Genomic DNA, 26987 nt, shown 5'->3' with positions numbered 1-26987 from the left:
ATCCCAGCAATAGATAAGTGCCACACCCTTAGCCAACTATAATAATTTAACTTTTTTCCCCCCAGAATGCATTAGAGTCACAAAGAGATGATAAAGAGAATTATCCTCTGCGTGCAAGGCAGACAGAACACAAAGACCATTTTTCCACTTTGCAACAAAAAGCCTGATAGTGTTGTGGATGGTTTTTAATAAAGCATCAATTAACCAATAACTCACTTCCAGTTAGGAGGAGATCATGAACTTGCCATTTTGTTTGCCAAAAATGCAATCAGTAAGATGCATGCCCTCATTACAACTGTCTGGGGACTAATCCACGTTTCCTTATCTCTACAATGAGCGGGGTGCACTCAGTTTCTAAGGTTTCTCCCAGAGAGTCCTGACGTTCTAAGCTGCATTTTCTAACATTCTCTGTTTCTAGTTCTGACATTCTAAGTCCTAATTCCCCTGGAAGCTCTGACACTCTATGTTCTAAGTAAGGTCCCTTGAAGCTCCTCCAGTTCTGACATTTTATGATTTTAATCTCTGACCTGTGGCTCATTCCTTTCCCTCTCCAAAGGTAGTGGTTTACCTATAAGTACTCCCAGAGAGTGTCTCTTTCTTCCAACCTCCTTAATTCTTGGAAGCATCCAAAGCAGCAGGGGTTTCAAGAGAGATCAGTGGCTCCAACTTGAGACAATAACAATATTAATCCTCCATAGGGCTGAGGTGCTTTACAGATTACAGAGCACTTCCCTATCTACTAATTCAGTGCCTTCTCATAATACTCCCTTGAGAGAGACAGGAAAAAGTTATTAACTTCAATTCACAAAGAAGGAAACTGAGGCTCAGAAGTGAAGCGGCTTCCTAGAAGTCACTAAAATCAGTCTGTGGCTGGACTCAAATCTGGTCTGTGATTTGCAATCCTGGGAAATTTCCAATGAACTCAATCAAATGACTGCCTCTGTCCAAGGTCACCGGGTGGACCTGGGACTGGAATCCTGATCTCCTTCACCGCTGAAGAACCAAGATGAGATGACCCCCAAAAAGTTAACCAGAACTTAAATTTTTATAGCATTTTGGGCTTTACACTCAACCGGCTATTATTTCATTTCATCCTAGAAAGAAATTTAAGAGGGAGACAGGGAAAGACTAAGGCTCGGTGCAGGGAAGACATTTTCCAGTCAGGGGCAGATCCAGGATCCAAACTCAAATGACAGAATCACAGCATAATTGAATGTCAGAACTGGAAAAACTTTTAGAATATAGAGTACGGAATGTCACAGACAGAGGGACTTTAGACGTCACATAGTCTAGCCCCCTTTTACAGATATAGAAAACTAAGGCCCATGGGACAGGATTTGTCCAAGATCACGCCATCAAGTTAGCAGAAAAGCTAGGACCTGTTTGCTGATTCTGCCTTCTTTCTCAATCCACTACACATAGATATCTATTTCCTTAAAATTTATTTCTAATCAAGTTTTAAAAAATCAAATAGATAAATAAAAGCCTGAAGTTTGTGGCAGGGCGAAATGAAGCGTGATGGAGATCGCCCAGTCACAGCTCTAAGTTAACCACGTCCTCCTTAGCTCCGGATTAGATGTTTCCTCCCTAGCCGACCCCCAAGCACCGCTGTTTGTCCAAGCCCGGCAGGCCATTGGAAGCTGAAGAATACTCACAGCCATTTAATCGCGTAGCCAAGCCCGGTCTGCAAAACCAGAGACAGGAAAACGGTCCAAAGAAACTGCACCTTCGCCTTCATTTTCCTCCCCGGAGGGAGAGAGGGAGGCTTTCCCCAGAGGTCCTTCCTCGGGCTCGGATACTCCGCTCTGAAGCAGCTCTTTTTTGGTCCGCGAGGAAACCTAGCAGGCAGAGATCAGAGCCGTGGTTAAAAACGGGGCTTGGGGCTAGGGGGGTGTGTTATTCAAATCGCAAAGGAGGGGCCTGCGAATTGGGAACGGGGAGGGCTCGGCGGGGTGTGTGTCTTCTCCCCCCTGCAGCCCCCCGCTTCTGATAGAACCTTTATAGCCAACAAAGACAGTGCACGTATGGGTTGAATTATGTCTTGCATTATACGACTGATTGCGTGTTTCTATTTAACTCTCCATATGGTGAACCTTCCTCACCGATCCACTTTTTTACAACGTTATGTGTACGAGTGTGTGTGTGTGTGTGTGTGTGTGTGTGTGTGTGTGTGTAAATGTGTAGATGTGGGAGGGAGGCAGGGGAAAGGGAGAGAGAAAGGGGGAGAGGGGAGAATAAAATAGAGGGACAGGAGAAAGAAGAGAAAAGAACAGTGAAAGGAGAAGAAAAAGGGGAAAAGGAAGGGAAGGGTGAGAGACATAAAACGTAAGAGAAGCTGTGCTATAGTGCGAAAACTACTGCTTTAGAAATCCAGAGACCTGGGTTCGAATTCTAATTCTAATATGCCCTCGCTCTGTGTTCTTGAGGAAGACATTGTCTTCGGGTTCTGTTTTCTCTCCCATAAAATGAGAAGACTAGACCTGATCTCTCAAGTCCCGTTTAATGCTGAAATTCTATGATTGAACCTATGGAAGACTGAGAGGGAGGGAGACTACTGACTCACTCTAACCTCCATTCCATCGCTTATTATGCACACGATGACATGAACATGAGATCATAGGATTTGGAGCTGGAAAGGATCTTAGAACAGTATGTTAGAAATCAAAGGAACCATAGAACATGGGATATTAGAGCTAAAAAGGATCCGAGAGATGAGTTAGCCCAATCCTCGCAGTGTATCAATGAGAAAAGTGAGACTAAGGAAGCGGAAGGTACTTTTTCAAGGTCACACAACTTAGTTCTGAGTCTCGGCTCCCTAAATATCTGATGGAGATGATGCCCCCAAGTCCTACCTATCCCCACTGGGCTGCTGCTACGAACCACTGGATAAAGGAAGAGGAAGATGCTTTAAAGGGGCATTTGTCCACGTGTCAGGGGGAGAAAGGGATCAAGCTGTGTATACCGACATTCACACATGTCCTCCTCTGCAGGGGGAACTAGACAAAAGAGCAAAGAAACAAATCTCGAATTCACTCAGCTCAAGCTAAATCTTCGGCTAATCCCTCTTTTCTCTTCCTCCCCCCGTGCCAATTTTCAAGGAGAAATGAAACGCGCATCCATCTGTGGACTAATGGCGGTGCCCTTGCTCCGCTGATACAGGCTCCCTCTATGCTTTCCTTCACACCTCATTAACTCTGCCTGGCAGCCTCTTCCAAATTTACCCACACCTGGGCTGAAACTGCAACGCGAGGTCGATCCAGACCCAGGAGTCTTTTGTCCCGGGGGTCAGGGTGTGGCAGATCTGGAGGACGTAGATTTTGAAGGCGTTTGTGTGTCCTGGTGTGGAGGGGAGTGCGAGGTGGGGTGGGCATTTACGGGTTTTGTTTGGAAGAATCTGCGCAGGGACTGTTTTGTTTGTGTCTCCTGGTCCCCCACGCCCAGGACAGTGCCTGTTCCACAGCAGACACTTCATAAATACGAATTTCTTCTACCCCCCCATCTGAACCTCCTCCATAGTAAATTATAAGAATGAGAGATCAAGCATGGACAATCAGAATTGGAAAGGAGCTTAGAGAACATATAACTCAATCCCTTGATTGCACCGGGTTGGAAACTAAGGTCCAGAAGTGACCAAGGTCAGAGAGCTAATTATGGAGCAGAGCTAAGATGTGAGCACAGGAGTTCTGACTGTTCTGACTAGAGATTTATGTTATCTCCGCCGCTCCACACTCAATCCTGCAGTCCAAGTGGAATTAGTAAGGATGTTCTCTGTCTTTCAGTCCTTGATCGAAAACGATATCACACAGGGTGGGCTTGATTCTGGGGAAGGGACGACAAATCCAATTTCTGGGATCTACAAAGAATGCTGGATCTGGAAGAAGTATCAGAAACAAAATCTAGTCCAGCCTTCTTGGTTTTCTGTTTTGTTTGTTTATAAAGAGAAGGAAAACGAAGAACAGCGTCTCAGCTCTAGGATATCCAGCATGGCAGGGGCACAGTAGACTCCTAGAATGAAGGTCTCCCGACTTCGGAGCCCATTTCTGCCCCTAACTAAATAGCATCCACCCACAGGAGCCAAGTCTTATCTGGGAGGTGTACACTAGAATTCTCTCTATTCTAGTTTCATCCAGACCACAGAATTTTAGAGTTGGAGGAATCGGTCAAAAGCCCTTATTTTTACAAACTGAGGATACTGAAGTTTAGAGAAGAAAAATAACGTGTCCAAGATACACCATTAAATCAGTGAACGAGCTAGGATTGGAACTCAGGGTTTCTGACTCCAAATTCAACGCTCTTTCCAAGACGTAGGACTAACTCGTGCCCTCTTTCACCTCCGTGTCCAAGTTAGGGAAGGGGGAGGGGTTCCTATTACAGCACAATAGCATCCTTTATAAATAGGGCTCGCTCTCTCTCTCTCTCTCTCTCTTTTTTTTTTTTTTGGAACCACTTTACACACTCCGACTCCCTGGATCTTACAAAGACCCTGTTCTGCGGGGCAGGGATTATTCCCCTTATTTTAGAAAGAAAGAAATTTTGACTCAGAGAGGGCAAGGAAGGAGTTTCGCTGCGGTCACTGATAATAATTAGCAGTTAGAGGATTCGAATCAAAGCTCATGGATATGTCCAGTGTTCTTGTAGAGACCAGGCAAGTTCCCTTTCTCCCCAGTGTGAAGGAGGTGTTCCCTGGGATCTCGCCCTCTCTGACTGTGCCCCCAGGCCTCTGGTTATTTCTGTCCCTTTTATCAGCAGCCAAGACCCTTCAGCTAGCTCTGCACTTGAAAGGTTTGGCTTTTGCCTGCGGGGGAGATGGAGGGGGGGGGGGACTGGCAAAGCTATTTCCGAGCTTCTCTTATCTGCCTTCTCCCCACGAATTAGCCTTTCTCTTTACACATACAACCAACTCCGTCACTTACTTTCGCCCTGCTGGGATTTCGATGGGAGGGAGGGAACTGCCAACTTTTAACCCCGTGCCTCTGCGCCGGAGAGAAGGAAAGCGCCGACTCTCTTGCCTATCCCACCATTCCTCCCTCCTCCTCCGCAGCCCACTCTCGCCCCTCTCTCCCAGGCGCCTGCCAGTATCTTGTCCCCCGTCTCCCACGGTGAGAAGATCCAGCCTTTGCTACTAGGAAAGAGCAAGCCATAGGTGAACTCTGGTAATGTAGTGGGAGGCAACAGGGCTTTCTGGAAACTCCCCGGGACCGTGGACCCCAGGTCTGTTAGCAGACCTGCCACTGACTAGCCGAGTGACCTTGGGCGAATACCGTCTGAATTTCCTCTTCTGTAAGAGGCTAGACTTTAACGAGATATTTCTAAAGGCCCTCCCCGCTCCGAGGGTCTCTGTGTCTGAGTTTTTGGCAGAAAAGGGGGAAACTGGAGGAGATTCGAGAGAGAGGTGCAGTTTGAAAACAGGGAAGGGGAGACGGGGCCAAAGAAGGAACAAGCAGGAAGACTGGAGCACCTGGGATCCCTTTCCCCTATTCCCTCCTAAAGCAATCTGGAGACGACGCTGCCCTCAACATACAGTGGCGGCTCGAGACTCTTGCGCTAATTATCCCAACCTTCCACCAGGGCGCTTTGCGCACAGTCCGGCTCCCAAGGGAGCAGCCTCGCCAAAGACCGGCCTTCACTCACATCCAGGCACCCTGTGCAAACTTGGGAAACTTTTGCCCTCGCCTACAGCGGCTCCGAAACTGTTGCCCGCCTGGAAAAGCCTCTGCGAGATTTGGAGTTTCTAGTTTTCCACCTCTTTTTAATTAAGCATCGTTCCGGGCCAAGGATTAAAAGGCAGGAGGATCTCGGTACTCTGAAGAGAGACCTGGTTCCTCGTGGGGAGCAAGGGGAGGTCCCTGGGCAGCTCCTCTCCCGGACCCGCTCCTTCGGGACACTTTCGGGGAGGAGGGACCCAGCGTCGCAGCCTGGCTAGGACTAAGTCAGCGACGCCCTTCGGTGGCTCCCAGTGCACACAGCCCATATAGCGCCACCTCCCACGGGGAGACCTGAGGGAGACAGTGCGTGAGGACAGACTGAAAGCCTCCCGCGCCTGGCTACAGGGAGCCCAAGTTGGAGTCCGCGTTTGGCAACGATCTTGCTGCGTGCGATCTTGCACAGTTCACTTTCCCTTTCTAGGTATCTGCTTTCTCATTTGTAAAATCAGGAACATAAAGACTTGGACTAAGCTTAGAAGGCCCTTCGAGAGCAGCCAGTCCAACCTCCTTCCCTTTAGGATGAGGAACCTGAGGCTTAGGAAGGTAAAGTTACGTGTCCAAAGTCACAGAGCTAGCAGCAGAGTCAGGATTGGAAGCTGGCTTCTGGGACCCTAGAGCCGAATTCTACATCATCACTCCGAGAGGGACTAGATGATCTATCTCTACAATTCCTTTCTACTCTAACATTCGGTATTTTAAGGTTCGTTCCAATTCTTTCTCAGTCCTAAGGCCCCTCCAAACTGACATTTGAGGAACTTAAATGCCCTAGCGTCCTTAAATCCTATGAGCTAAAATCCCAAGCAGCTCTAATATTCTGTCCTAAGGCCCTTGGCGGAGAGCGCTGACGTGACTGATATATCTGGTTCTAGGTCTCTGACAGCTCTGACTTTCGGCGTTCTTCAGTCCTTTCCAGATCTTGACGTTCGACATTCTAAGGGTCCTTCTAGCTCTCGCTTTCATTGTAAGGAATCTTTCGTTCCCTGTCTGATCTATGGTCTAAGAGCTTCCACTTCTCTAATTCTATGACCTCACTGGATCTCCTTTCGTTTTCGGGCTGCTAGTTCTTTCCCCAGGCTAAGAGATGAGGTCTGTAAACAAACGCTCCCCGAACTCCTTCTCCTCCGTTAGCTTCCCGCTATATTTCTTCCAGACCCGTATTATGAAGAGTCTTAGCAAAGGATTGGTACCATCCCCACGGGGCTCCTTCCCTTTCCCCTTAGCTCGCGTTGGGGGGGCTTTTCAGAGGGGATGGGAGAAGGAAGAGATTTTTTGGAGATGCCAGGACAGGGCTCTGCCCACTTCTCCGTGCGCGCTGGCACTTTTCGGGCTAGTACCGCACCCCCACCCCCGGGATCGCTCTGGCGTGAGCTCATCCCTCGGATCCGGAGACCGAGGAGGCTGCGAGGAGCTCGGGGGGAGGGGGCAGAGTCGCAGTATGGTGGGTTGCAGTCGCCTGGTTCTCCTCCCTGTAGTCGCCCCCTTCACAGCCCGGGTCTCCCCCTTTTAGGTGACCCGGAGGCGCCGTTACTGTTCCGGCGGCTGGGAGAAGGGGCTGCAGAGACACAGTTGGTGAAGGAGGACTGTGAAGGACAGAAGCACTTTCAAATGCCGGCCAGACCGACTTCAGGAGCAGCTCCCAGACTCCGGAGCTCACGCAACCTCCAAAGCCCCCCAAGTGCCCCAGTTCGGTATTCCTGCTTACCTTTCTCCGCAGGGGTAGCCGGCGGCTCCGCTGCCCCGCGACAGTGAGGCTGCTGTCCCCCGCCTCTGCCGCAGCGCCCCTCCAAGGGCAGAGGCAAAAAGTCTCTACCGCTGCCCGAGCCTCCCAGCCTAGGGCGTAGACATCTCCCAGGGCGCGGGAGGGAGAGGGCAGTAGGAAGCTTTGGTTCAGGTAGCGGGAATTACCGCTCTGTCCTAGCCGGAGGAGGAGAGGGGTGGGAGTGGGGGTGCGGGTCACCACAGCTGCGCCTCCTCCCAGCCTGAGCTCCTCGCCGCTCTCCCCGAACTGCGCGCCCACTCGTCCTGGCCCTGCTCCTGCAGCCTCTGGCTCCTAACAGCGGCCAGGAACCTGCTTATAAGAAGTCCTGGCAGCTTTGATCGGCCGGGTGATGTCAGAGTGCATTAGCATAACAAAGCGGGCCCCGGGCTTCCCGGCCGGGACAGGACTCCAGCCTGTTTCATCCCTAGGGGAAGTCTCAGGGGAGATAGGTGAGTGTGTGTGTGTGTGTGTGTGTGTGTGTGTGTGTGTGTGTGTGTGTGCAGGGAGAGGAAGGGGGAGAAAAGGAGGAGTGTGTGTAGTGGGGAGAGGAGCGGCAATAATGATCAGAATCTCAATAATATTCAGAGGTCGCTTTGAATTTTCATGGAATCAGAAACTTTTAAAGCTGGAAGGGACCATTTAGACCACACAGCCCAAATCCCGCAGGGTGAGAAAGGGGGTAGAAGGGCAAGGGAAAGAAAGTGACTTATCCAAGATCACCCAGAAAGTTTCCCCCACAACAATATGCCGAGGTAGGTAGCCGAATTATTATCGTCTTCCTATTTTACAGCATGCTTCTCGTGATTGCCAAAATCGGGATCTTAATCTACAATTTCCTTTTTCTAAGTCAATAAACATTTATTAAGTTATTTTTAATGTGTCAGACCCTGTGCTAAATCCTAAGAACACGATGAAAGATTAAACTTTAAAACAAAATTAAAAAAAAGAACGGTCCCTGACCTTAGAAGCTCATATTGTAACGGAGAGAGATTTCGTGCAATAATGATGTATATACAAGAAAATTCCAGAGTCTATAGATAGTGCTTTGGGAAGAAGGGATGGGGAGGACACCAGGAAAGCCTACCCCGCCCCCAAGAAAGCGGGATTGGAACTGAGCCTTAAAGTAAGCTAGGGAAATGAGGAGGTGAGGGTGGAGACGGTGAGCATCGCAGGTAAGGGAAACGGTTGCTGCAAAGTCACGGAGTCGGGAGACGGAGGGTTGCTGTGAGAACAGCAAGCGGTCCGGTAGAGCCGGGTGGCAGAATATAAGGGAGAAAAATATAAGGCTGAGAAGAACCGCATAATTTCCTTGGTGGATAATCTCTGTGATCCGAGGTCAGAAGCAGTCAGAGAGACCTGGGTTCCAATCTGCCTCTCTGAGACGTTTAAAAAAAACAAACCGAGGAACTGGATTCAAGTTTTGCTTCTGTGACTTTTGCAATCTCTGTGCCTCCGGGTAAGTTATTAGCCTTCTCCTCTGTTAAATGGGGGATGGATCAGATGGCCTCTGAGGTCCCTTGGGAGCACTCAATCTATGAAACCCGAAAACCCCAAAGAAATGAAGCGATTAACGAAAATCAAGAGATATCCTGTATTCCGCTGACCCAGGCTCCCGCTGCCTTGGGCGCGGAAAGGGCTTGGAGCTGTAGATGATGTTTGCTCAGAACGAAATCCCAACGAAATTTTAAAATGCGAATCTACCGGTTCCCCCAGAGGACCCAGGTCTCTGCGCCAATGGCTCCCCCTATGCTTCAGTTCTGGATAAAATCAGAGGCGGAGGCGAAAGGTCCGCGAAACTGACAGTCTGGGTGCTTTCTGCCCTCTGCGCCTGGGCCCCGCACCTCTTCTTGATCCCTGGAGAGGCTGGGAAAAGAACCGAAAGAATCTGGGCTGGGGCGGCACTGCCTTGTGGCTGCTGTCGTTCCGACTAATGGCTTACATTTCAATAGGGTTCTGTGATGTAGCAGCAGCAGCAGCAGCCCTAGTGGAAAATAGGTAGTAGATAGTCATGGGAATAACTAACATTTATATAGTGCTTTGAGGTTACTAAAGTATTTTACTATATTCATTTGCTCCTCACAACAATCCTGGGAGAAAAATAGTATTATTAGGTATTATTATCCCCATTTTTCAGATAAGGAAACTGAGGCTGAAACAGCTTAAGTGTTTGCCCAGTTTCACGCCTAATAAATGTCTGAGGGCAGATTTGAACTCACTGCTTTCCTGATTTCAGCTCCGGGACTCTTTGTAGAAGCTTTCCTTAAATCTCCCGGAGACACAAATTCTGAATATGTTTCTTTTACTGAGAAGAAAATAGATCCATCATCACAAGCTTAGAAAGTGGCTAACTGAAGTCCATTCCTCTATCCCTTGCAAGGTGGAACCAAAAGAAAGGGGCTGTTGCCCTGATGAAAAACATACAGAATTATCCCCCCAGCAGAAGTCTATCTTCAGAGAGGCATGGATGAGGCGATTTCCAATATTCCTCCAGCTTTAAGAGTTTGTGACTGTGATCACAAAATCTTCGAAACTTAAAATGAAGGAATTCCACTCAATGAACACACATTTATTAATTACCTACTGAACGAAAGGAAAGCAAGGTTGGGCTTTGAGAATTCAAAAGAAAAAAATAGTTGTCATCAAGGACCTTGCATAGCCACTAAGCACCATCGAACTTAGGACCTAGACAGAATTTCATAATCTTTTCGGAGGGAGTGTACTGGTTCTCTATCATTTGAGGGTCCTGGTCTTGTTATCTGATTGCTATGAAGAGCCTTGAAAGGGAGCAGTTATGTGTGAACACTGAGAACTTATCCAGGCAGCATCTGGGACCTCCTCAACCATGGCCCAGCTTTTCATCAGTTCAGACTTCACCTATTGGAACCATCCTCCATGGCGAAGCCTTTTATTTCTCTTCAGTTTTCACTCAGGAATTCCTCTACTACGCCTTCAAATTGGATAACTTTATTGCTCAGGGATTTGTGTATATGTGTGTGTGTATAAGAGAGAGACAGACAGAGAGAAGAAGAAAAAGAAGAAATATGGAGAGACAAAGGCAAGCAGAGACAATGACAGATACAGACAGAGACGGCTGAGAGGAAGGAAAGAGGAACAATGAGAGAGAAAAGGAGAGAGAAGCAGAAAATGAGAAAAAAGGAGAGGAGACAGAGAAGAAAGGGAGGAGTGGGGAAGGAGAAGAGGGTGAAAGGGGAGAGAGAAAAAGGAAGAAAGGGAAAAAATAAAAGCACATGGGAAAAAGAGAGAGACGGAGACAGACAGAGAGAAAGAGATAGAGACATACACACAGAGAGACAGACAGAAGGGAGAAGGAAAAAACAAAGTCAAATGAGGAGAAACACAGAGACTGTTTTCTTCCTTCTCCCCTCCCACCCCCCAGCTATTTTTAAGATCTTAAGATCAGAGAGCATTAACCAACCATGCTCCTTCTTGCACTCTCTCTCAGGTTTGTTGTGAAGAATAGGCTTTGCAAACAGTAATGTATTAGAGAAATGGGAAAATATCATTATTATTGTTGCAAAGTATGCAGAAAGGATGCCTTCATCAAGACTAGGCAGACAAATGTTCCAAGGATACTTGGCTTTGATTCTGCCTGTGACTTTGGGTAAATCACTTTCCCAAATCTGGTTCTTGTTTTCTTAACCACAATGTAGTATGAGTCTCTAAGGGTCCTCTCAGTTCTGATACTCTTTGTTCTAACACCTCCCTCTAGGTTCCAACATTGTGTGCTAAGGTCCTCCCAGCTTTGTCATTCCCCATATTAAGGGCTCTCCCATCTCTGACATCTATGTTCTAAGGGCCCTCCCAGCTCTGACATTGTGTTCTAAGATCCCTCTAGGCTCTGACATCCTGGGTTCTAAGGGCAGCTCTGACACTCTGTGTTCTAAGGTTCTTTCCAGCTCTGACATCCCATGTTCTAAGAGCCCTCCTAGCTCTGACATTCTGGGTTCTAAGGACCCTCCAAACTCTTACATTCCTTTTCTAAGCCTCCTCCAAGCTCTTACATTCCCTGTTCTAAGCCTCCTCCTAGGTCTAATAGTCTGTGTTCTGAAGGCTTTCTCAGCTCTAACATTCTTTGTTCTAAAGCCCCATCCAGCTCTGACATTCTGTGTTTTAAGGTCACTTCCAGCTGTATTCTGTATTCTAAGCTCCATTCCACTGCTGACATTCAAGGTTCAAAAACCCAGTCTAGCTCTATGAACAGGAGGGGGAAGCTCCTCCCCCCCACTTGGGAGATTAATATATTTTCCTTCTCAATTACCGGTGCTGGTGATTTTGGGTTATCTGATTGCCCAGACGTGCTGGCCATTTCCTGTCCCCTGTATTCCCACCACCTGATTTCCATTCAATCACGTTAAACCTTCCTAGCCACCCTTCCCTCCCTAAGCCCCAGGCTAACACACCCTTTGCTGGCAGGGAGAGGCCGAGGGCCCCAGTGGGGACCCTAGGTTCTGTTTCTCACCTATTGCTCATCGACCTCACCATTTTGGAGCTAGAGGAGGTCTGAAGGAGACCAGGAGGAAGGTTTAGACTTGGTGTAATATTTCCTAACATTCATAATCATCTGAAAAAGCAGTGAATCTTTGCTGGAGGTCATAAGGTTGCCCCTCACAGGAGTTCTGATAGCAGAGACTGAACCAGCCCTTTTCTTAATTGCCTCTGAATCTTGTTCAGATCTTGGTTGACTTAGATGGCTATTGGTCCTATTCAGCTCTGTGAGTGGCGTGGGGCAAAAGCTGTTGCTGATTATAGCTGTCTAGAAGGAAGAGAGAAATAGAGGAAAGGGGAAGCAAGAAAAAAGGGAAGGAAAGAATGTCAAAAAAAAAAAAAAGGAGAGGGAAGGAGAGAGAGAGAAAGGAGAAAGAGAGGCGAGGGGACAAGAAGGAAAGTCATGAAGGAGAGGGGAGGAAAGAAGCAAAAGAGACGAAGAGAAGAGAAGAAAGTAATATGAAGGAGGAAGGAAAGATTATGAAGGGAAGGGGGAAAAAGGAGGAAGTAAGAGAAAAAGGAAAAGAGAAGGACAAAAGATAAGAGTGAAAGAAGGGAAGAAAGAACAGAAGATGGAGAGAGGGGATGAAGACATGGAAGAAGGGAAGGAATAAAGGGAAAATGCTGTCTGTGTGACCTTGAAAAAGTTATTTCTATTTCTTTGGACTTCAGTTTCCTTACCTGTAAAATGAAAAATTTGGACAAAGTATTTCCCCAAACTGTTCTCCATAATAAGAATTCCATGAGGTAATGACAGTGATATTTCAGTGTTAAATATGAAATTACGTATTATTTTTAAAAACTTGTGGGCAATTATTTTTTGCATAAAAATCAACTTGATTTGTTATATTTTATACTCAAAATTTCTCAGCCATCCTCCCCCTTTATCTCTGGAGTATCCACTGGACCCACAAGTCTAGGATAGGTCAATAATACTAGTTCTACTTGGCCCCAGAGGGCAGAACTGGGATTCATGGGGGGGAGTTGAAGGGAGTGAGATTTCAGCTTGATGTAAGAAAAAATTTCCATAGAGGCTAAAAGGGTAATGGGCTCTTGGGAGGCACTGAGTTCCCTCTCATTGGAGGTCTTAAAACTAAGGATAAAAAACTACTTGTTGGAGAAAGTGTAGCTGCGTTCTTGTTATAGTTTGGTTGGTCTAAATACCCAGTGAGGTCCCTTCCAACCCTCAAAGTATGAGATTTCAAATTCAAAAGGTATTTAGTAGCCAAACTGGTTTGATAAACACAGCAGATTCTAATGGAAAAAAAAAAAAAAAAGCCATCAAACAAAACACAAGAGGAGGAGTCAGGAAGCCTGAATTCAAATACTGGCTCTAACACTAACTGTGGACCACAGGCATGTGACTTACCCACTCCAAGTTCCAATTTTCTCCTCAGTAATATGGGGGTAACATATTCAGAACCACCTTCTTCAAAATGATATTATGAGCAAGGTGCTTTGTAAGCTTCTAATACAATAGGAGCATAAATTGCTATTACTTTTTTTAGTTCAAATGTTCTATGTTTGAATATTCCATGTTAAAATATGTTAGCCTTAACATTCTTTTCCACCCTCAATAGTATTTTATTTTTCCAAATACACACAAAAATAGTTTCCAACGTTCATTTTTGTAAAATTTTGTGTTCAAAATTTTTCTCCCTCCCTCAAGCAATCTGATAGAGGTTCACCATGTCCAGTACTTAAAAACATATTTCCATATTTGTCATGTTGTACAAGAAAAATAAGATCAAAAAGGGGAAAACCACAAGAAAAAGCAAACAACCAACAAGCAAAAAAAAGGTGAAAATACTCTGCTTTGATCCACATTAAGTCTCCATATTTCTCTCTCTGGATGAGGATGGCATTTTCTAGTCTATTGTGTCTTGGATCACTGTATTATTGAGAAAAGCTAAGTCTATTGTGGTTGATTATCACACAATCTTGCTATTGTTGTGTACAGTGTTCTCTTGGTTCTGCTCACTTCATTCAGCATCAGTTCACTTCAGTCTTTCCAGGCTTTTCTGCAATCAGCCTGCTCATCATTTCTTATAGAATGATAATATTCCATTGCATCATATACCATAACTTATCCAGTCATTCCTCAAGTGATGGGTATCCCCTCAGTTTCCCATTCCTTGCCACTACAAAAGGAGCTAACTAAGCCTTAGCATTCTTCTAAGGTCATATCAGATCATAAATGCAGACTGAGCAGGAACCAAAGAAATCACCAACCTCTCCTTTTATAGATGAAGTAACAGAAGCCCAGAGAGCTTGAACTCCAAAGTTAGGGCTCTTTTAACCATAGCACTCTGATAATGAAGCTTTAGCATTCCATTCTTTTTGTGGCACAGTGGATAGAGCACTAGCCCTGAAGTCAGGAGGGCCTGAGTTCAAATCTGATCTCAGACATTTAACACTTCCTGGCTGGGTGATCTTGGGCAAGTCATTTAACCCTAATTGCCTCAGGAAAAAAAAAAAAACTTTTTATTTTCAAAATATATGCAAAGATAGTTTTCAACATTCACTCTCGCAAAATCTTGCAGTCCAAATTTTTCTCCCTCCTGCCTAATCCCCTCCCTAGACAGCAAGTTATCCAATATATTAAACATGTGCAATTCTTCTATACATATTTCTACATTTATCATGCTGCACAAGAAAAAGCATATCAAAAAGGAAAAAAATGAGAAAAAAGCAAGCAAACAACAACAAAAGAGTGAAAATGTTATATTGTGATCCTCATTCAGTCCCCACAGTCCTCTCTCTGGATGCAGAGGGTTCTCTCCATCACAAGTCCTTTGGATCTGGCCTGAATCACTTTGAAGGGAGCCACATCCATCAGAACTGATCATCACATAATCCTGTTGCTGCTGTGCACAACATCATCAGCAGGATTACCGTTTCTTATAAAACAATAATACTCCAAAACTTTCATATACCGTTAACTAATCCAGCCATTCTCCAACTGATGGGCACTCACTCAATTCCCAGTTCCTTTCCACTGCAAAAAGGACTACACAAACATTTTTACACATAACATCCCGTTCTCTAAGATTCTTCCTGGCTCTATGTTCCAAGTTCTTTCCATATCTAATGTTTATCTACAGCTCTGCACTGCCATGTATAATCTTTGTTGTTTTGTCCTATTATTATTATTAACGTGAAATGCATAAATTTAGAGACATCTTCACTCCAAATGTTCACAGGGACTGTTTGTGCCTGACCTGTCGATGAGCCTTCCGAGCTTATATTAATCTCATCAGCCACAGCTGGACACATTGTACCTTGACTGAACATAATGATTTTTGTCCTCCTTGAACAAACAATCATAACCACTTTTAAATGTTTTTAGATTTTTCACTTATGTGCATCATCTCTGGTTCTCACCTTCCCTAAAAATGCCCAGAACATAGGTTTCATGACAATTGTTTTTTTTAATATTGTTGCTTGGAGAACACATCTATCTGAATAAATGAAAATCAAGGAATGTTCTTAAAAGAAAGGAAGGTTTATTATTTTATGATGTAACCTTTTTATTGTAAATTTTTATTTTTAATATTTTGAGCTCCATATCTTCTCCAGCCTCTCTCTCACCCATTGAGAAGGCAAGCAATACATCCATTATATATGTGAAGTCATGCAAAACATATTTCCCTATGCACTATGTTGCCTTCCCCTCCAAGCAAGAAAAATAAATTGAAATAATATACTTCAATTTGCACTCAGAATTCAATAGTTCTCTCTCTGAAGGTGGACAGTTTTTCATCATGTGTATTTTAGAATTGTTGTGGATCTTTGTATTGATCAAAGTAGCTAAATCTTTCATGATTGATCACTGTTGTTGTGTGTAATGTTCTCCTGATTCTGCTCACTTCACTTTGCATCATTCATTTAAGTCTTCCCAGGTTTTTCTGAAACCATTCTGTTCATTTCTATAGCACAAGAGTATTCCATCATGGCCATATACCACAATTTGTTTATCTATTCCTCAACAAATGGGCATCCACTCAATACTTTGCTCCCACAAAAAGAGCTGCTATAAATATTTTTGTACAAATAAGTCCTTTCCCTTTATCTCTGACCTCTTTGGGAAAGCATCCTTACCTTTAAACAAATTCAGCTAATTTGTCTCTTAGCTAACATGTCCAGACAATCAGTGACTGTTTGACAGCCACTTGAAGAATCCTTCAAAATAAGAATGTCACAGTTATATCAATTACTCTCTCAAGTAGGTTAAATATACATAAAATAATACAATAATTGCCAAATTTACATTTCACTCTAAGATTTGTAAAGCGCTTTACATGTATTCTCTCTTCCTGGATTACACCATTTGTTTAACAAACTATTTTTCCACAGAAAAGGCAATGGTAAACTTTGGCTGTCTGAATCATAATGAATTTATACAAATTTGTGTGATTAAACTGAAGTGAAGAACCATCTCCCAATAGAATAAAAGTTCCTTAAAGGAAAAGGATTGTTTTCACTTTGATTTTTGTATTCCTAGTACCTAGCTCTGTGTCTGGAACATTATACAAAGGCTTGTTGATTGATTTATTGATTGGTGCAGATGAGAAGTCAGGAGACCTGGGTTCTAGTCCCAGTTTACTCAGCAATGTATTGGGTAGCCTTGGGAAGAAAATGATTTGTTGATTTGTTTTCTCTTTTTCAGACTCTCATTTTCTTTGCCTGTAAAATGATGGGATGAGAATGGATAGTGACTGCCAATTGTAATCTTCTCTGTTCTTGATCCTAAACTCCCTTCCACCTCAGGCTAGAATCTGAAGGGACTATCAATGGATTGTTCTTATTTTTTATGCATTGTTGATTCACAATAGTAGTGGGGGAAGCTCAGACAGTTAATGGTGGATTTTCATTGAAAAATAACTATAAAATGCCTCTACTCCTAGCAAGATAAGCCAGGATAAAACAATCTCCCTGAATCTTCATGTGATGGGAAGGTTTCTTTTTCTTTCTTTTTAATTTCTTTGGGGTAAATTTTTAAAAGGGTGCCAGGGCCGTGAAATGGAATTAGGAGACCTGGCTCTTTGACGAACTCCCTCTGTGACCTTGGGCAAATAATTTCTCCTCTCAGAGTTTCAGGGCACTTTCCTTTAGGCACCCCTACTTTGGGAGGAATCGCTCATCCTCAGGCCATGATTTGAGCTTCTGAATGGTCTTACAGGAGGCAGATTGTCAGGCTGACAGCATAGTGTAGAGGAGGGCAATGATCTGAAAAGATCTGCTTGGAGCTCTGCTATTAAAGTCACCTCACTGTATTTTTCTGGGACTTGGTTCCTTCATCTGTAAAATGAAGAGTTGGAACAAAGGTTCTCTAAGGGTCTTTCCAGCTCTGAAATTCTGTGTTCTAAAGTCCTCCCAGCTCTGACTTGTGTTCCAAGGTCCCTTCTACCTCTGACATTCTGTATTCTAAGGAGCCTCCCAGCTCTGGCACTCCTCTCAACTGCCATTTCATATTCTAAGGTCCTTTACAGTTTTGACATTCTGTGTTTTTACATTCTTCCCAGATCTGATGTTCTGTGTTCTAAGGACTCTCTCAGCTTTGACACTCTTTGCTCTACTCTGATGATATAAACTTAAGGGTGGGCCGGCTGAATGGGCCAAGGATGGAAGGAGCTATTGGAGTTAAATAGACTGGGGAATTAAACAGAATCAGTGTGTGTGTGTGTGTGTGTGTGTGTGTGTGTGTGTGTGTGTGTGTGTGTTGGGGATGAAAGCCAAGGATGGAAGGAGCTATTGGAGTTAAATAGACTGGGGAATTAAACAGAATCAGTGTGTGTGTGTGTGTGTGTGTGTGTGTGTGTGTGTGTTGGGGATGAAAGCCAGCACAGGGAAGCATTAGCTTGTGGAGCAGACCGAGGTCTGGCCTGGGCTGGCCTGGGAAGATGGGGCCTGCTGGGACATCGATAGCCCAATCACTCCCGTCATCGCCACAGTCGGGGACACTCCCCAGATGCTGAAGACTTAATCCCCTGCAAAGTAAACTCCTGTGATTTCTGAGGCACAATCCCAGGCTCCTTCCATGAGATTAGCCAGCCAGGTTCCTCTCTCCTCTTCTGGGCCCGATTCCCACTTTTAACAGCACCTCAGTCCGCTATTTTCCATCAAGGAATTCACTTCCTGATGGGATCTGATTAACACTGGAGCCAGGGCTAGAAGGAAGAACTGAAATCGCCACAAGAAGGGTTCGTAGCCCATTATTAAAAGCACCTACTCTGTTCAAGTGTGCTATGTACTGGGGATTTAAAGAAAGGCAAAAAAATCAGTTCCTGATGTTTGATGACACAATGTACCAAAAATTATATACAGGATAGGAAGGAAATAACCCACAAAGAGCAAGCATCAGGATTGAAAAGGATGGGGAAAGGCTTCTCATGAAAGGTAGGACTTCAGGTGGGACTTGAGGAAACTGTAATGAAGAAGAGAACATTGAGGATATGGGAGACATCTGGTGAAAATGCTTAGGTTGGGAGGTAGAATTTTTCATTCCAGGAACAGTCAGCAGGCTGGTGTTTATGGATGACAGATTAGTTATATATAAGAAGACTGGAAGCAAGGGCAAGGGTGAGCATGGAGTGGGGGGGAACAGGTTTGGAAGGGCTCTGAATGCCAAACAGAATTTTATATTGGATTTTGGAGGTAATAGGGAGCCATTGGAGTTTATAGGGGAGAGTGCAGCACGGTCAGAAGATTGCTTTGGCAGCTGATCTGACTGAAAAAGGAGGCAGAGCACTATACATACAATCTCCTTGGAGGGTCAAAAAAGCCTCTAAGGTAAGTCACCACAGATTCAGGAATTATTATTCTCATTTTACAGATGAAATAAACATCCTTTTAAATAAAAAGTCACCTGAGGTTAAATAGTTAAATGGGATCTAGTCACCGGGCCCTCTGGATGGGAAACACAGATTGTGGTAGCTTGAACCTGTGGCAGTGTGGAGAGAAGAGAATCCAGAGACCCTTCAGGGTCTCCTAGAACCTTGAGGGAGAGATGTACCCAACCTGGAATTGAGAGATTGGGTATCCAGAGTTGAAAAAAGAGCCTCAGGGATCATGTCAATCAACTTCTTAATTTCACAAAAGAAAATACTAAGTTCTGAAGACAAAACCTGATTCCTGCTGAGGGATCCTAGCTGGAAGTCCTTGGAACCATCCCAAAGGAGGTTCTCCTTCTCTGAGAGGGCCTTCATGAGGACTTTGCAGAGGAATTCCTAAGCAGGTGTAAATGGGACTAGATTTCCAAGTTGGAAATTCCTCGATGTTCATGGAGACTCTGTTCCTTCAACTGTAAAATGGAAGTAAGCTATCTCAAGAATAAATATGTAAATATTCCCTCTAGGGTATAGTCTCCCCTACCCCAGTCTCTAGGGCAATAAAGGTTAAAGGTTAGCTAAGTTCTTGCATGAAATTTGTCCATCCAATTTCAATGTTGTTAGAATGCATGGGAGCCACCTGACAGTGGCTGCTGGAGATCCAACCCAGAATGGATCTCCTTGGGTGAGAGGATGATACAAGGAGACAGACAGGCTGTTACATTGTCTGATTTCTCTCCTCTTCCCTTTGCTTCCAATTTATCTCATTCCCAGTCCATGACACCTGTGTCAGCAAAGGCTGCCCTGCAACTCCTTTAGATACTATGATCCACAGCTGTGGAGGCTCCCGGAGAACTGACTCCAAATTCAGTGCTCTAGCCATTATGCCATCTAGCTTCCTATGCACATATTTCCCACCCCCTTTACAAATATAAACTAAAATAATAATGCCTCTGCTTGCTTTATTCTCCATAGGTTTGTATAAGTCTTCTAATATTTCTCCAAATTCTCATTTTTGTTATTTCTTACTGCACAATAATTTTTTCCCCTTTTTGTTGATGGACTTTTTTTATTAAAGTTTTTTTTTCAAACATATGCATGGATAATTTTTCAACATTAATCCTTGAAAACCTTGTGTTCCAATTTTTCCCTCCTCTTCCCCCAACCCCTCTCCAGATGGCAAGTAATCCAATATATACTAAACATAATAGAAATATATGTTAAATCTAACATATGCACACATATTTACATAATTATCTTGCTACATAAGAAAAATCAGATCAAATAGGAAAAAATGAGAAAGAAAGCAAAATTCAACCAAACAACAACAACAAAAAGAGAAAATGCTATGTTGTGATCCACCCTCAGTTCCCAAACTCTCTCTTGGTGTAGATAACTCTCTTCATCACAAATCCATTTGAACTGGCCTGAATTGGTTCATTGTTGAAAAGAACCATAAACATCAGACATTGTATAATCTTCTTGTTGCCATGTATAATGATCTCCTGGTTCTGCTCATTTCACTCAGCATCAGTTCCTATAAGTCTCTCCAGATCTCTCTGAAATCATCCTGCTGGTCATTTCTTACAGAACAATAATATTCCATGATATTCATATACCATAACTTATTCAGCCATTTTCCAATTGATGGGCATTCTTTCATTTTTCAGTTTCTTGCCACTACAAAAAGGCCTGCCACAAACATTTTTGCACACTGCACAATAATTTCCCATGACATAGCTATGCTGCAGTTTGATTATTCCCAACTTATGGACACCGCTTTCATTCTAGGTTTATTTTTTTTCAGGGGGAAGGGGCGGATGGAGGTTGGTTTTACAAAAGGGGATCCAGCCCATTGCATCTTTCCCAATTACCATTTAAATTGTAGATATATCATATCACATATGAGAGGAATCTTAGAAGATAGATTATATTTTCTTGCTTTCTCAGTGGTAGTGATAGGGAGAAGTAGGGGAGAAAGAATGTGGATCTGAAAATAAAATTAAATCAGACCGCTTGATTAGATATTATTTGAGATATAGAAGATGATGTTGGAAGTGGAAGTGTACTGAGAACATAGAGTATCAGAGCTGGGTAACAGAGCAGGAAATATGGACTAAGTAAGAGAGGAAAAGTGACCTGCCCGGGATCCCATAGGGAATTGGTGCCCATCATGATTCTGGACTTTTCTGAGTAAATATTCGTGATCTGCCAGCAGTTTCCAAAACTAGATATTCCAGTTCCTGTCCTACTTCTTTTTCCCTGTCCTCTAGAATTCTTAGCTTCCTTCCAAGCCCAGAGCCTTCAAAGGAGGATTTCTGGATCTCTCCCCGCTCCACCCCCCCCACCACCACCACGCCACTTCTTAGTGCTCTCTCCTTTCTCAAAGTTTAGCTATTCTGTCTTTCACTGGAATGCCAGTCTTTGGTTTCTGGAAGTTGCTTTTTGTTTTTTGCCTTTGTTTTCCCAGCACCCAGGACAGTGCCTTCCAAAACAGCAGGTGTTTAATAAACTTTTGATGATTCAAGCAAGAAAGTCCTGGTGCCATCCCCACTTGTTGAAATCTTGGCCATCTTTCACTGCCAGTTTCTGAATGCCCTGCTGCAAATGCTGCCCACCCCATTCTCGCCACATTAATTGGATTTGTCATTGCCAGGTGCTGGGCTAAGATCCCATTTACAAATATTGTCCCATTTGATCCTCTTAGCCACTCTAGAAGGCAGGTGCTATAATATACCCATTTTACAGCTGAGGAAGCAGAGGTAGAAGTGAAATGATTTGCCACAAATCACACAGCTATCTTAAGCCAAGAATTATTTTAATATAATCATCAGCAACAGCTCACATTTCTATTAATGTCAGAGGTGAGAGACCTGAGTTAGAAGGTCTGGTATCATTTGCCACCCAAGGGACCTGAGGCAAGTCACGGGTTATTCTGGGACTCAGTTTGCTCATCTGTAAAGTGTCAGGGAAGGGCCAGCAAAGAGGCAGTTGAGGCCGGACCCTAGGTCCCTGAGGCTGGACTCTGACACCAGGACCTTCAGGCTTGTTTCCAAACTGCACGCTTAGCATTTGGTACAAGGCTGAGTCATCCTCCCAGCTTGGAGGACAACTCCCCTGTTTGTCCAGATCCCCTTCAAGGTTTCTGGTCCATGGACCCACCCAGGGCAGAATAACCAGCAGCACGATGTGTGACCCCATTGCTTCGGCCCTGGGGAAGGGCCATGAGACTTACTAGTCAGGGGAAGGAGGGAAGCTGCCAGACTGAGTCTTTAGCCTTGGAATCCTACATCCAAGAAAACAAATGCTTTACTTAAGAGTAGAATGAAAGGAGGAAAGAGGGAGGGGGAAAGAGAAAAGAAAAGGGAAGGGAAGGGAAATTAAAAGGGAAGGGAAAGGAAGGAAAGGGAAGTAAAGAGGAAAAGGAAGTAAGAAGGGAAGGGAAAGGAAGTAAGAAGGGAAGGGAAGTAAAAAGGGAAAGGAAAGAAAAAGGGGAAAAGGAAGGGAAGTAAAAAAAGGAAGAAAAGGAAAAGGAAAGGGGAAAAAAGGAAAGGAAGGGAAGGGAAGAGAAAAAAAGGAAGGAAAAGGGAAGGGAAGTAAAAAGGGAAAGGAAAGGAAGGGAAGGGAAGAGAAGTAAAAAGGGAAGGAAAAGGAAGAAGGGAAGTTAAGTAAAAAGGGAAAGGAAAGGAAGGAAAGTAAAAAGGGAAGGGAAAAGAAAGGAAGGAAAGGAAGTAAAAAGGGAAAGGAAAAGAAGGAAAGGGAAGGAAAGTAAAAAGGGAAAGGAAAAGAAGGGAAGGGAAAGGAAGGGAAAAGAAAGGAAGGGAAAGGAAGTAAAAAGGGAAGGGAAAAAGGAAGGAAGGAAGAAAAAGAAAAGGAAAGAAGGAAGAAAAAGGAAAAGGAAGGGAAGGGAAGTAAAAGGAAGAAAGAAAGGAAGGGAAAAAGGAAAGGAAAGGAAGGAAGGAAAGAAAAAAGGGGAAGGGAAGGGAAAAAAAGGGAAAGGAAGGAAGGGAAGTAAAAAGGAAGGAAAGAAGGAAGGGAAGAAAAAGGGGGAAAGGAAAAAAGGAAAAGGAAAGGAAAAAGGGGGAAAGAAAAGGAAAGGAAAAAGAAGGAAAAAGGAAGGGGGAAGGAAGAAAAAGGAAAGGAAAAGAAAGAAAAGGAAGGGAAAAAAAGGAAAAGGAAAAGGGAAGTAAAAAGGGAAGGGAAAGAAGTAAGAAGGAAAGGGAAGGGAATTAAAAAGGGAAAGGAAAGGAAGGGAAGGGAAAGGAAGGGAAGTAAGAAGGGAAGGGAAGTAAAAAAAAGGGAAAGGAAAGGAAGGAAAGAGAAGTAAGAAGGGGAGGAAAGTAAAAAGGGAAGGGAAAGGAAGGGAAGGGAACTAAGGGAAGGGAAAAGAAGGGAAAGGAAGGGGAGTAAAAAGGGAAGGAAAAGGAAGGGAAGTAAAAAGGGAAGGGAAAAGAAGGGAGAGAAAAAACTAGGAACAGAAAAGAGAAAAAAAATTAAGAGAAAGGCAAGAACAAAATTAGAAAGGAAAAGGTAAAGGAGAAGGAGAGGATAGAAAAGAGGAGAAAATGCAATGAGAGAGGAAGAAAGAACAGCCAGTCAGTCAGTTCTTCAGACTGAGGCCCAAGAAATGGTCCAAGGGGGAAGAGCTGAAGGAGTCCAAGAAGCTGGATTCTGGCTCACATCACAGAGGGCCAGAAGCGTGCTTGGCGGGAGGAGCAGAGGAATGCTTTCACCTCGGGATATTTAAGGGGTGGGAGGGCTGGCTCAGGCAGTGAGCAGGGGGCTAGGCTAGGAAGGCAGGTCTTTTATCTTTGGACAGCCGAGGCGCCGCCAGAGTCCCTGGAAACAGCCTTAGTGATTACTCTCTTCTCTTCTCAGAACAGGCATCTAGGAGTAACAGAAGTGGTTTTTCCTAAGAATGAACATCGTTCACTCCTGTGTGAGTGTGGGCTTATAGAGTCGGTCTGGGAGGGATCTGGAAGGTCACTTAGTCCATCCTCTCAATTTATTTTAATTTTAAAAAGTAATTGTAATTTAAAAAACTCATTTTGACAACCATCAAGAACAGAAAAAGGACTGAAACCATGAATCTTTTTTATATATAGCTTGCTTTAAAAAAAAAAAGAAAAGCATATTAATACATTCGTTTAGTTTGAAAGCTCCCCTATTTGCTTGTACCTCCTTCTGAATTTCTTTGTTTCTGTGCAATTAAAAAATGCTTCAATGATGTTTTTTCCTCCTTTTTGAGGGAGGACAGCAACATCCTCAACAGCTGTTGTCTCTTCCACTAGAGAGTGAGGTCCTTGCAAAGAGAGACCCTGTGTTTGTCTTTCTTTGCATGCCCAACAGTGATGGGCACATAGTGAGTGCTTAATAAATGTTCAATCTAACCCCTCTCTTCCTCAAATTAAAAAAAAAACCCTCATACTATTAAACAAAACAAATCCTCATACTGAACCTTTCTGAAAATGCTATGTCTCATTCTGCACCTCAAGTCCTTTACCTCTCTGGAAGCATGAGTGACTCCTTCATTTTAGAGAGAAGTGATTCGCTTAAAGCCAAGAGTTGGGGAAGGGCACTTAGTGGTTAGTGTTGGATCTGAGTGAAAATCTGGCCTCAGACACTTATTAGCTGTGTGACTCTAGACAAGTCACTTAATTCTATTTGCCTCAATTTTCCTCAACTTGGGAGGGGAAATGCCAAATCTTTTCTTTGCCAAGGAAACCCAAAATGGGATTAAAAAGAGTTGGACATGACTGACAACAACTTAACAAATAAGTATGATAAAACTAAATTATCGTATTTTTGAAGGCAGTCTTTGAAATTTTTTTCTTCTCTAGGAAAATATAAAAACAAACAATAACAGCAATCAGAGAACAGATGAGATGACATCTTCTGAGAACTTCTCTGGTCTTGGGTTCCTGTTTCTTCAACAGCTTGAGTCATAGAATTTAGATCATGACACACTACATTACCTCACAGAAAAAAAAATTGGTCATGGTGGAGGAGTCAAGGCTCTCCAGCCAGAACATGAACTTCCTTTCCTGCTCTCTTATCTCCCTCCAACATTGTAGTCCAACCTTCACCTATGGAACAGAACTCCTAACACTTGTGGAATGAGTGACTGGCTTTCCTCATCATCATCAATAATAAGAGACCCACCTGGATGGGGACATGTGAGTTCTGAAAAGGACCTTAGAACAGACTCAGAACTGGAAGGGACTGTAGAAAACAGATGGTGAAATGTCCTGTGTCATTTTAAACAGTAACCAGAAAATACCAGGGCTCTAGGGGACCTGAGCATGTACAATGTTAGAGCAGAACTTTGGGAGTGTCAGAGCTGGAAGGGACCATAGAACATAAATTTTAATGTTACAGAAATTGGATCATCCAATCCATCCCTTTCACTTGAGATAAAAGGAAACTGAGGTCCAAAGGTATATCTAAGGTCAAATGGCAAGCCTACAACCATTTAGGATGAGAATCTTTGGACATCACCACTAAAGAATCAGTTGAAAAAGAGAGATCTGGCTCTTTCAGTAAGACCCTCTACAGAACTTCTGCCCCCCATAATCATGCTCTGCTTATGGGCAGGGCCAGGAAACCCTGTTCGCCCAGAAGATGGAGTGGTCTGCCCAGGATCAGGACTGGGGAGAGTCCAAGAGGGTGGATCCTGGGCTGGTCACTGGGCTGGAGGCAGCCCAACTCACATGGCTCAGGCCCTCTCCTGCCGGTGATTTAGTGACTCTCAGAAGCTCTTTCAGAGCCAAAAGGAAAGAGGAGGCAGGGTTATTTTTTGAAATGACCTTAGCTCTGGGCAGTTACATGATGGAAACTGCTCTCCTGACGTCATCTGTGCAGACACCTCCCAGTGGGACACACACTCTGGTCACCATTACTGGCACTTCATAGGTGGGTCTGGGTGCATTTGGGACACACTCTCTGCCTGTCTGCCCTCCCTTTCCTCATCACTTGACACGTCTGACACTGTGCCCCTCTCCACACCCTCCCACCACCACCTCAAGCCTGTGCACAGACAGTCCAGGGGTGAAGGGGGGGACACAAAGGAGGGAGCCTGTCTCACTGCCTCTCTGGGACTGTGGGAACGAGCCTACGATCCTGGAGACTCGGTTCTGCACAAGCTCTGTGCCGCCATGCCCCTCTCTGTCCAATGGGCATCTTAATGCCCAGTCTGTCGTGTCAGCCAGTAAACATTTATTAAACACCTACTATGTTCTAGACACTGCACTAAGTGCTGGGGATTCAAAAATAGCCAAAAGAAACTTTACTTTCAGGAAGGATCAAAGTAAATAGCAAATTTAAAGTGTTGTATAAAGTAACCCAACGTGGGAGTATAGCTCTAGGTTGAGAAGTGACCTCAAAAGCTGAGCCTTGATTTTTACAGATGAGGGAGGTTAATGGCTTATTTAGTGTCCTAGAGGTACATGAGTCAGAGACAAGATGCCCATCCTGGCACTCAGGTCCTGGAACCAGAGCTCCTCCCTCCCTATTACATGACCACCAGAGGAGTGGCCATTATTCTCAACTCTGGCCCACCAGTGGCAGAATGGGGAGGAAAGGAGTCCATAACAGGGAGAAAAGGGCTCCATAGTGGGGAGGAAAGGACTCGATAATGGGGATGAAAGGTCTCCATATCAGGGATGAAAGGGCCCCATAATAGGAAGGAAAGGGTTCCATAATGGGGATGAAAGGGATCCATACCGTGTAATGTGCTGGACAAAGGCAACCTCTGATGACACTGTAATTGTAGAGTTCTAAGATCCAGAAGATAACTCAGAAATCTAATCGAGCCAAAGGAAGGAAGTGACTTGCTCACAGATATGTGGTGAGATGGTGGCAAGGCTGGGATTAAAACCCATGGGCTCCACACTTAACACCGTACACCAAGATAAGGTCAAAATGGGTTCATGACCTAGGCATAAAGAATGAGATTATTAATAAATTAGAGGAACATAGGATAGTTTACCTCTCAGACCTGTGGAAGGGGAAGGAATTTATGACCAAAGAAGAACTAGAGATCATTACTGATCACAAAATAGAAAATTTTGATTATATCAAATTGAAAAATTTTTGTACAAACAAAACTAATGCAGACAAGATTAGAAGGGAAGCAATAAACTGGGAAAACATTTTTACAGTCAAAAGTTCTGATAAAGGCCTCATTTC

At 44.2% G+C, this 26987-nt stretch overlaps 1 protein-coding gene across 1 annotated transcript in view; it reads right to left on the bottom strand.

Moving 5' to 3' along the window:
* WNT11 (Wnt family member 11) overlaps positions 1 to 7903 on the bottom strand; it is a 55714-nt gene extending 47811 nt beyond the window's left edge. Inside the window, exons 1-2 of the mRNA XM_012545330.3 lie at positions 7408 to 7903; positions 1656 to 1838 (exon numbers count right to left, since the gene is read on the bottom strand). Of these exons, the coding sequence (XP_012400784.2) occupies positions 1656 to 1738 (83 nt within the window). The 5' untranslated portion in view covers positions 1739 to 1838; positions 7408 to 7903. The remainder of the gene's footprint in view (positions 1 to 1655; positions 1839 to 7407) is intronic.
* Between the last annotated feature and the right edge of the window lie 19084 nt (positions 7904 to 26987).

Source organism: Sarcophilus harrisii, chromosome 3 (genome assembly GCF_902635505.1).
Source record: "Sarcophilus harrisii chromosome 3, mSarHar1.11, whole genome shotgun sequence".
In the NCBI taxonomy this organism is placed as follows: domain Eukaryota; kingdom Metazoa; phylum Chordata; class Mammalia; order Dasyuromorphia; family Dasyuridae; genus Sarcophilus; species Sarcophilus harrisii.
The sequence above is the reverse complement of the archived record's forward strand: the minus strand, read 5'-3'. Positions and strand labels throughout refer to the sequence as shown.